General features: G+C 43.5%; 1 protein-coding gene across 2 annotated transcripts; it reads right to left on the bottom strand.

Annotated features, from left to right (window-relative positions):
* Positions 1-284: 284 nt before the first annotated feature.
* On the bottom strand, positions 285-6,683 carry LOC129815941 (TOG array regulator of axonemal microtubules protein 1-like). 2 transcript variants are annotated; one of them, XM_055870154.1, is made up of 4 exons: positions 6,606-6,683; positions 2,447-2,605; positions 1,303-1,434; positions 285-1,051 (listed from the first exon to the last, which is right to left on the bottom strand). In XM_055870154.1, exons 1-4 carry the CDS (start codon positions 6,662-6,664, stop codon positions 1,042-1,044), a joined length of 360 nt encoding a protein of 119 aa, XP_055726129.1. In that variant the 5' UTR covers positions 6,665-6,683; the 3' UTR covers positions 285-1,041. The 2 variants fall into 2 exon arrangements, with proteins under 2 accessions (XP_055726129.1, XP_055726128.1); XM_055870153.1 differs by lacking the exon at positions 285-1,051 and having other exon boundaries at positions 1,230-1,434.
* Between the last annotated feature and the right edge of the window lie 4,090 nt (positions 6,684-10,773).

Raw genomic sequence — 10,773 nt, 5'->3', positions numbered from 1 at the left:
ACGACACCCCCGGACAGGGCCAAACAGGCAGGATATAACCCTACCCACTTTGCCAAAGCACAGCCCCCACCCCACTAGAGGGATATATTCAACCACCAACTTACCATCCTGAGACTAGGCCGAGTATAGCCCACAAAGATCTCCGCCACAGCACAACCCAAGGAGGGGAGGGGGGCAACCCAGACAGGAAGATCACGTCAGTGACTCAACCCACTCAAGTGACGCACCCCTCCTAGGGACGGCATGGAAGAGCACCAGTAAGCAAATTGATATAAAACATCCCCACTCTATTTTTTTAAATGCTCACGAATTTCTACCAAAATGAGCACAAATTTATATAAAACATGGCTACAAACTATGAAACGAGCTCACGAATTGTAAAACGTCCACGTACTGTAATATACATCCACTATACTTTTAGTTTTGGATGATATGATGATATTCCCTGGAGGTCGGGCCCACAGGGCAGGTGCCCTGCGTGCCCATTCGGTAATCTGGCCATGGTCATCAAGTTAAACCACAGGTATTGTTGTTACACATCCTCACACTGTCTTGGAGGATAAAACTGAGACTGTAGGCAGCTTCCATTTTACCAAATTTTATTGTCCAAAGAATGTTCTCATAGTCCAGAAGTAATGGATGAAAATTCACAATGTTGGTGCCATACAGGAGCACTGTCCTCCAAAAGAGGACTGCTGGTTTTGAGGATGGTGTGGAGGTCAGTGGTTGATGATCTGAGCACCCCCTGAGATGGTGAGTATGGTTTCAGTAGACCACTATTGAGCTGGTAGATCAGATAGGAGCTTCGAGGAAAGGTAATATAGTGCTTTGAATGTGGTTCATATTGCCTTATAGTGGATTCAGGACTTGGACAAGGAGTCAATGCAGTTTAAAGATGCATTTACATGGGAGGTTGGATGATAGTGTCACATTTCTTAGAATGAGTGAAAATATTGGAGTTTGGGGACCGGAGGGGATAATAGTCAAGTTGGGAAATGTTCAAATATTTAGATACAAATATATAGTCAAGTTGGGGATTATTCAGATATTCCTGTTGAAAAAGAGAAAAGACAAAGATATAATCTTACAGTGATGACGGTGAATCAACGTGGAAAACACAATTGGATTTTTTTTCACCCAACTTTTAACTAGCAGTTTTGGTTTATTTCACATTTTGGTTGAGTTCCCAAAATTAAATCAAAACTAGACATTGAACTGATATCTGTGCCCAGTGGGATTGGATTTCTGTAATCATATCAGCTCATTTGTCACACTTCTTCTAATCATCCAGAGAGAATGTACCTTTCTTTGAGGTTAACCTTTGAGATGACCTCCCTCAAGGATTCTCGCTCTTTCCTCGGAGCGAATTTGGCCCACATTTTAGCAAAGTCGCTATTGGTGGCCAGGTTTCTCAAGATATTGCGACCATGATGCCTGTGGAAAAATATATTAATATCATCTTAAACGTGCAACATATCAAATCATTTCTACTGTCAGTGATTAAAAACAGTACTCAATTGATGGTAACCTGAGAAAAAATATCCCATCAAAATAAGACATACATTAGGTAGAATTTGCAAGAGGGTCGGTTTGAGTTATGCACCACATTACCTGATCTACAAATCATCTCAACTATCTAACTACTGGGTATTAACCGTTCGTTATTATGAAAATCTTAGCGAATCTGCACAGCGCTTGGCTCAGGCCGACCATTGTAGGGTTGTCTTCATTAGGCACCAAACAGAAGGAAGGAAACTGAATCAGGTACTGACTATTTGGACTCATTTACATTTGTAATTTTTACCCCAATTTCGTGGTATCCAATTGGTAGTTACAAGCTTGTCCCATCGCTGCAACTCCCGTAAGGACTCTGGAGAGGCGAAGGTCAAGAGTCGTGCGTCCTCCGAAACACAACCCAGCCAAGCCGCACTGCTTCTTGACACAATGACCGCTTAATCTGGAAGCCAGCTGCACCAATGTGTCGGAGGAAACACCATACACCTGGCGACCGTGTCAGCTTGCATTGCACCCCGCACACCACAGGAGGTCGCTAGTTGGCGATGGGAGAAGAACATCCCTGCCGGCCAAACATCCCGGCTAAGCTTTTGGCTTTTTAACTTCCAAACCCACATGAGTGCCTGGACTTGGATTTTCCTGTGCCACGTAGCACTTATTTGTGTTACTACCTGTGGTTGTTTTGGAATACCTGAAATCCGCAATTCAATCCATGACACCCTTTAGCATAGATGCTGTATACGGCCGACAATGTGGCTTTTAAATGCAATTTCAATTTATATTCGTGGTAAGCGCTGCAGATGTTGACTCAAGAGTAAATTACCTTTAAAAGCTGCATTGTCGGCGATCTAGTGCTATAGCAAGCCATGGATTGAATCCCGGCCTTAACTGTTATGTTGAAGCAAGCTACTTTACAGGAGGAACTTCCCACCTGGCTTCCTGTGCAGGGTCCACAGCCAGTTTACTGACGGCAATCAAGAAACGGTCAGTGAGGTCTTTCTTCCCCGACAGGAGACGAGCCATCCCCATGACCTCAGCCAGTCTCTCCAGGTGCTGAGCAGTGCAGCTCCTCACCGCAGCGTTACGGTGGCTGAGGAAGGAAAAACAGAGCACATCAGTTACATGTCATAGAGATCCATGAGTTAGGAGACAAATGATAATGGATTGTATTGATGAAGTCTCATCGATCAAAATGTTCGGTAAGGCTTTATATTAAGGTCCCTTAATATACCATTTATAAACTGTTTGTAAAGAGTTTACTTACCATTTATTAATCATTATTCCTACTTTTGTAAATATCAATAAGAAATCTATAAATAGTTATTTACACATTTATAAATGCTATTTTAAATGATTTGTTCCTGATTTATCAGATAATTAATAAGGTGTTTGATCATAGTATGTTCACAATTTGTAAATGATTAATAATGTACTACTAATGTATTATAAACCAGTTATAAAGAAGTTATTGTCAAGGCATTTGTTATTGGTTGATTAATGGTTTGACTCACCATTTGTATACATATTTTTAAATGCATTTATAATTGTCACGAATGGTGTATTTATGAACGTGAGTACATGCACTTACTAATACCTCAGTGCCTCACTAATAGCCCCTGATCTAAAGTGTTCACTATATATACTTTATAAATGTTTATAAATGACTTGTTACTCCCCAAAGGCTTGCACACATCAGTAGACAGTACCTCTCCACCAATGGCTAAAAATAATCTAAATAACGCAATAGTAAAATAAGAAGTACACAACACAAGGAAGTATAAGACATAACAAAAAAAATGTGATTCCATTCAAATGTGACGTCTAGCGTCGGGTGAGTTGTTGCCGGAAGTGTTGTGGAATAACCTAGCATGCTGATGAAAAAGGCAGCTAATTAAAAACAGTATTTCAGCAGTATTTCAATCTTCTCGATTTCGAGGCTTGGATAATGGGACAATTAGGAGTACAGCTTCTATCCCTGGATTGAGATACTTTTTCAAGCCATATCCCTTTTCTCGTCACCACAGTGATAACATATTGCCATAGGACCGTTTCGACTTGATGGCAGACTGAACTTGAAGTCGAGCTTTGGCTAACTAAGCACAGTAACATAATTAAACTCAAAATATGCTATTCTGTTACTTTGAAAGAACCTCTTAAGGATCGGACCCTTCAATTTTCACCTAAAATGACATACCCAAATCTAACTGCCTGTAGCTCAGGACCTGAAGCAAGGATATGCATATTCTTGATACCATGTAAAAGGAAACACTGAAGTTTGTGGAAATGTTAAATTAATGTAGGAGAATATAACATATTAGATCTGGTAAACGATAATATATATAGAAATTAACGTGTTTTTTGTACGATCATCTTTGAAATGCAAGAGAAAGGCCATAACGTATTATTCCAGCCCAGGAGCAATTTCGATTTTGGCCACTAGATGGCAACAGTGTCAGTGCAACGTTTTAGACTGATCCAATGAACCATTGCATATCTGTTCAAAATGTTGTATCAAGACTGCCCAAATGTGCCTAATTGGTTTATCAATACATTGTACACTCTTCTCAAACAAATAGATTGTTATTCTTTCACTGTAATACCTACTATAAATTGGACAGTGCAGTTAGATTAACAAGAATTTAAACTTTCTGCCCATCAGATATTTCTATGTCCTGGGAAATGTTTTTGTTACTTACAACCTCATGCTAATCACATTACGTTAGCTCAACCGTCCTGCGGGGGTGGACACTGAGGAAAAAGTGACTGTAAGAAGCACTCATAATTTCAAATAGGCTACATGTCGTATTAAACAGCATATAAACACTCTAAATAGATCAGGAGTCAGACATGTAGCCTAATACGAAATCTATTATTTAGGCTATATTGTTTAAATTATTTCAAGTCGATAGCCTACAAATAAATCAGTTGTGAAGCATTTGCGAGTGCGACACACTGATACCCTGACTACACAGCTTGCGTCGTGTGCACAGGCATCTGAGTTGCCAAGGGCTAAAATAGAAGTCAGTTCAATTTGTGAAGTCCTGCCTCTCCCATCTCCTCATTGGTTAAACCCACGCGGGTGATTGAAAGACGAACTGTGTTGTCGGTCGTTGTGGTAATACTATGAAAGTTTAGATGCCAATCACTATATAAAGTCCAAAGAAGAAAAAGCCTAGAAGGAGAAGAGATGACTAGAAACGATTCGGTTGACCGTTTTATGTGTGGATTAATTGTTGGAGTAGAGGACCTTGAGCATTTCAGGTAAAATAACAACTCAATGTTTATATCCCAGGACAAGCTAGCTAGCAACAGCAAGCTAGCTAAATAGGACAAATTCAAATTTAGTCCAAACTCAAATTTAGTCCAGAGTATCTGTAAGATATATCACATCGGGGTCACCATTACTGTAGTGTCGAATTACAGGAAATTAACTTTAATATGCTCATGTTTCTCTCCGCCGTCAAGAAGGGTGCATACATTTTTGAGGGCCCACTTGGTGGGGGGGGGCCTCCCAACCAAATCTCCCCAAGAGGCTAGAGCCGGCCCTGCTCTGGAGCATCACTTTCATATAAAGTGTTAACAAATTTCTTGTGTAGAGATGACACACATCCACTGCTAATTAGGTCCTGGATGATACCAGTATCCAAAACACGAAGCTGATTAACTTCTTTAGGAAAATAGACGTAATGTTGGAAACAAATATCATTATGTTGTCATCCTGAGTAATATTAATTTATATCACACACTATTTTACATACAGCAGGTTTTTAATAAAGGACCAAAGAGTGAGATCTGCTTTGTGTTCTCATTTTTGCCATTGAAAATATATTGCGATGCCGGTATTGTCCCGGCCCTAATACTAATTTTCAAACTGTCACTGGCGCAGGCGGTTGTCCCCACGTGCTTCAAGAACGCAACCATTGTACCAGTGCCGCAGCAGTCAACCGCATCAAGCCTGAATGACCTCTGACCTGTTGCACTCACCCCCACGATCATGAAGTGCTTCGAAAGACTGTTTTTGGCCTCCCTTAAGTCCAGTCTACATCTCCGATGACCTCTCCTGGACCCTCAACATCTCAACCCTGGTCAAAAAGGTGCAGCAGCACAGGTACTTTTTGAGGAGGCTGAAGAAGGCCTGCCTGTCTCCCAAGATCCTGGTGAACTTTTACCACTGCACGGTCGAGAGCAATCTGACTAACTGCGCCACAGTGTGGTTTGGCGGGTGCTCCGTGGCCGACCGGAAGCCCTGCAACGAGTGGTGAAAACCACCCAGCACATCACTGGTGCCCAACTCTCTGCCATCGTAGACTTCCAGCGCAAGCGGCATGGGACCCTTCACATCCATGCCACAAACGGTTTGCCCTCCTACCATCAGGCAGGCAGTACAGGTCTCTACATTCCCGCACTAGCAGGCTCAAGAACAGTTTCTTTCCAGCTACTGTAACCCTGCTGAACTCTGTGGCACGGCACTAGCCATATCCACCCACTTCTTAGTACTGCCTCTCAGGGACCTTGTTGCACTACTCTCTTTGCACTCTTCACGGTACTACTGGACTCTGACATTGCTTTGCAAAACCTGATTAAGGACATAATTCAGTTGTACATGTTTACCTCGGTAACCTCCTTGCTGCTCTCCCTGCATTTCAGTTGCATGCCTCATTGCACTTTCAATATGCCTTCATTGCACATTTAGACTTGCCATTTGTACTTGCCATTTGCCTTCATGGCACATTTATACATCCCACTTAATAACATACATTGTACTTAATTGTTTTACTTGTACATTTTTGTTGCACTCTTTAATTTGCACTTCTGGTCAGATGCTAACTGCATTTCGTTGTACTTGTGCTTGTTCAATGACAATAAAGTTGAATCTAATCTAATGTGTGTCATACCTAAGCGAGCAGTGACCATTTTGCACCAGAATGTTCACTACATATCAAGTATCTATTGCATTGTCACATCAGGGCTGTTTGCCGTGAATCCTAACTTCCACTCGAGTCAAACTTTCAATGTGAGACAAAGTGAACATTTGTGGAAGTCCGGATCTACCCCTTAGTGAGTGTTAATTGACCCCTCTCCCTCTTTACCTCAGCCCACCGACCAGCAGGGCATTCATGACACGGGTAGGGGTGCAGCTCTGCACCATGTGACCCAGGGCAAAGTTGGCGCCCTGCCGGATGAATGTGTTGGCCTCGCTGGCTTTGTGCAGCAGCACGCGTGCCGTCCCCTCCACCTCACTGTCCATGGCCCTCTGGAGGTGGACGTACATGTCACCCAGTGTGGCCATGGCAGCACAGGACACTGCAGAGCGCAGGTTCTTCACCTGAATCATAATATCACGCACAGGACCAGCTATTAATGTTGAGCAGTACAACCCACGAACATCAGAAACATGACACAATCATTTGACTTGTTCTCCAAATGTAGCAGATTTGTGCAGATGAATGAATAGGGCAGTGAATGAATACAGCTACCTCATTTATAATGGCAAGGCAGATATCATGGAGCTTAGGCATCAGTATGTCCATGTGGTTCTGAGCCATCACACGAAGAGAGGTCAAGCCCTCGATCTTCTTCTCCCTGCAATTCAATGAAAGAAACGTAAGCAATTTCTACAACATTTTCCAAAAACATTATAATGATGTTCATCAATTAGGACTCTGGTCTCTTAATTTCAGAAGATTCTACGCTCTGTAGCTCAAACCTACATTTCCAAGGACACTACACTGTGGTTCCTTTAGCCTAGCTCCATTGGTCTTGTCTACAGTGAATGCTCACCAGTCATCAGAGGCAGAGTGGAGCAGCTTGAAGGTCTTAGTCAGGGCCTGCTCTGGGTTGGACAGGGGCTGCAATCTGGCCTGGTCCTGACTCTTCTTTATTTGGCCCTTTGGCTCACTGGCTGCCTTGTCTATGGGTTGACAGCAGACATCTATCTCTCTGTGAACTGTATGTATTTATTTATTTATTTACTAATTTCCATATCTGTTTGTAGCTTTTAACACTCGAACATCTTAGTTCACACTAGAACATATTGGTGCTCACCCTGCTCAGAAGCAGGGTCCAATTAGCCTTGAGTAAAGGTTATCTCACTGAGAAACAGGCAAAGCAAGTGTGGGAAAATGTCTTAGCCCTGGGCTAAAGCCATTTGTGTCCCTTCCTTTCCTACTGTCTTTCTATCAATCTACCTAGCTTCATCTCCCTGTCTAATTTACATTAGTGTGAGTACATGAGAGGGACTGACCTGAGTCGGTGGCAGCCTTTGGCAGGCTAAGGAACCTTATAGGCCGAGGCAGTTTGCTCCTGGGCTTGGTAGGAGGGGGAGCAGGCCTGGGTGGGCTGTCACGCGACTTGACCGGGGTCCCGACATCCAAGTAGCCACGGAGCTCCGCAGGGGTGTTCATATCCACTGAGCTCAGGCTTTCCAGAGAGCTGGTGGCTATTTCCCCCATGGACATGGCCGAGCCCAAACTTCTCCTGCCCATGGCCTTCACCTCATGTACCACCTTTGGCGTAGACCAGAAAAGAATGCTCCCATCATAGAAATACATATAGAACTAGTATATACATAAACTAATACACAGAGAGATCCTGTATTCTAGGATCTATTCTATCATGCTGTCAAAGAGAGAATCCTTTCTAACCTGTACCCCCGCACACTGACTCGGTACCGATACCCCCTGTATATAGCCTCGTTATAGTTATGTCATTGTGTTACTTTTATTATTATTATGTTTTACTTTATTTTATTTGGTAAATATTTTCTTAACTCTTCTTGAACTGCACTGTTGGTTTCATGGTAAGGTCTACACTTGTTGTGCTCGGCGCATGTGACAAATACAGTTTGATTTGATTTTAAGACATGGAACCACTATCTGTTTTGGCAATTTATCAGTCCAAGTATAATTCTGAACTGCACATTTTCACATTTACAATAAATTCGAGGTCCATCCTACCTTCCAGGCCTCCTCCTTCAGGTGAGCCTCGACGTCCCTCACCTCCTCCATGTCAATGGGCCCGTTGTTAGCACAGCCCTGATCAGACTGGACTTTCAGGGCTTTGACTCCCCACCTGCCCTTCTTCTTCTTGCCCCTCTTGGAGGGAGCTCCAGTGGGAGGGACGGGAACAGGCCACACGCTACTGCCGCTGAATGACTTATTTACCTGGATGGACTCCAGAGAGTGAGATCCGGGTCGAACTTGGGCTCCGTCCACCCCCACCACGTTCTTCAGTGGGGCCAGAGCTATGTGTTCAAGCCTTCGTGGCAAAGGCCTCGGTGGAGCTTTCGGACGTGGAATGCACTGAATAGAGGGGACGAAGTGGTGCGCGAAGGTGCTGCCAACCCCGATGAGAGCAGTCCGGACATAATTCTCATGGATAGCACTTATCTTTCTTTGCTTTACTTCCATGGCCTCTCTCTCAGCTCTCTGCATCTGCAGAAGTCTGGCATCACTGATGAAGCCACGGTGGCCTTCTGGGGTTGGGTAGCTCTCCTGATAGCCCTGGATCACAATGGGACAGTATGAAATGAATAGCAGAAGTGAAGTAGTCAAAATAGTTTCTACAGTGTGTCAAAAAGCTTTTAAGCTAAAGATTTTATGGATGTAGGCCTACTGTATGTCAATGAAACCACAAAATAAACACAATGATATTTTTAAAAAACTTTTGAAAAACTGATGAGCCTTACAAAACTTGAAAACTTGTCCTGGTCATCCTGTTGGTTTAAAGCCATGTTTCGCTTCCTCAAGTTTTCGATGACGCTCTTCATCTGAGAGTTCTCCTTCTGGAGTTTGTCAAACTCACTTGATTTTCTTCCTCGATAAGCCATTGATGATGAATATGAACACTCTCAAAATAAGAACTTAACCTATCTCTGTGAGAGATCTTTAATGAAATGAGTGGAAATTAAATTTAGCTTGTCAGATGGAACCAGCAATGACATCATGGCAAGGCTTCCGTTACATTGTGATGTCATAATGGGGTCTGTTGACAGTGTTGAGCACATTAGCACATGGGGAACATTCATGAAAGCTTTTTGATTCCCATAGAAAATCAGAAATGTGGTGAATTTGTAAATACTATATATATATAAATTCCGCAAAAAAAGAAACGTCCCTTTTTTAGCACCCTGTCTTTCAAAGATAATTTGTAAAAATCCAAGTAACTTCACAGATCATCATTGTAAAGGGTTTAAACACTGTTTCCCATGCTTGTTCAATGAACAATAAACAATTAATGAACATGCACCTGTGGAACGGTCATTAAGACACTAACAGCTTACAGACGGTAGGCAATTAAGGTCACAGTTATGAAGACTTAGGACACTAAACAGGAACTTCTACTGACTCTGAAAAACACCAAAAGAAAGATGCCCAGGGTCCCTGCTCATCTGCGTGAACGTGCCTTAGGCATGCTGCAAGGAGGCATGAGGACTGCAGATGTGGCCAGGGCAATAAATTGCAATGTCCGTACTGTAAGACGCCTATGACAGCGCAACAGGGAGACAGGACGGACAGCTGATCATCCTCGCAGTGGCAGACCATGTGTAACAACACCTACACAGGATCGGTACATCCAAACATCACACCTGCGGGACAGGTACAGGATGGCAACAACAACTGCACGAGTTACACCAGGAATGCACAATCCCTCCATCAGTGCTCAGACTGTCCGCAATAGGCTGAGAGAGGCTGGACTGAGGGCTTGCAGGCCTGTTGTAAGGCAGGTCCTCACCAGACATCACCGGCAACAGCGTCGCCTATGGGCACAAACCCACCTTCGCTGGACCAGACAGGACTGCCAAAAAGTGCTATTCGCTGACGAGCCTTGGATTTGTCTCACCAGGGGTGATGGTCGGATTCACGTTTATCGTCAAAGGAATGAGCGTTATACCGAGGCCTGTACTCTGAAGAGTGTGTCCCTGAACAGAGGGGGGATCAAAAGGGGGGGTCATTCCTCCTTGCGCTGCTCCTGCTGCCGCTGCCTGTTACCACGCTGCTTGGTCCTTGGTTGGTGGGTGATTCTGTAACGCTCGTCTGAAGAGGAGCAAGGATCGGACCAAAATGCAGCGTGGTTTGAATACATACTTTTAATAATATCAACGAAGACGAAAAACACTTGATAAACTACAAAACAACAAAACGACGTGAACAGACCTGAACATGAGAACATGAGCGCACGAACACGAACAGGAACGAACGAAACGAAACAGTACCGTGTGGCGAACAAACACAGACACAGCAACAATCACGCACAAAC

This window comes from Salvelinus fontinalis, chromosome 18 (genome assembly GCF_029448725.1).
Source record: "Salvelinus fontinalis isolate EN_2023a chromosome 18, ASM2944872v1, whole genome shotgun sequence".
Classification (NCBI taxonomy): domain Eukaryota; kingdom Metazoa; phylum Chordata; class Actinopteri; order Salmoniformes; family Salmonidae; genus Salvelinus; species Salvelinus fontinalis.
The sequence above is the reverse complement of the archived record's forward strand: the minus strand, read 5'-3'. Positions and strand labels throughout refer to the sequence as shown.

Bases quoted from the DNA above. Each gene is read 5' to 3' on its own strand.
- LOC129815941 (XM_055870153.1), bottom strand. From the start codon at position 6,664: ATGGTGCAGAGCTGCACCCCTACCCGTGTCATGAATGCCCTGCTGGTC. The intron at 2,606-6,605 runs GTAAAGAGGGAG...TTCCTTCCTCAG, and splicing joins CTGCTGGTCGGTGGGCTGAG to CCACCGTAACGCTGCGGTGA. The intron at 1,435-2,446 runs GTGGGAAGTTCC...ATTTTTCCACAG, and splicing joins GACCCTGCACAGGAAGCCAG to GCATCATGGTCGCAATATCT.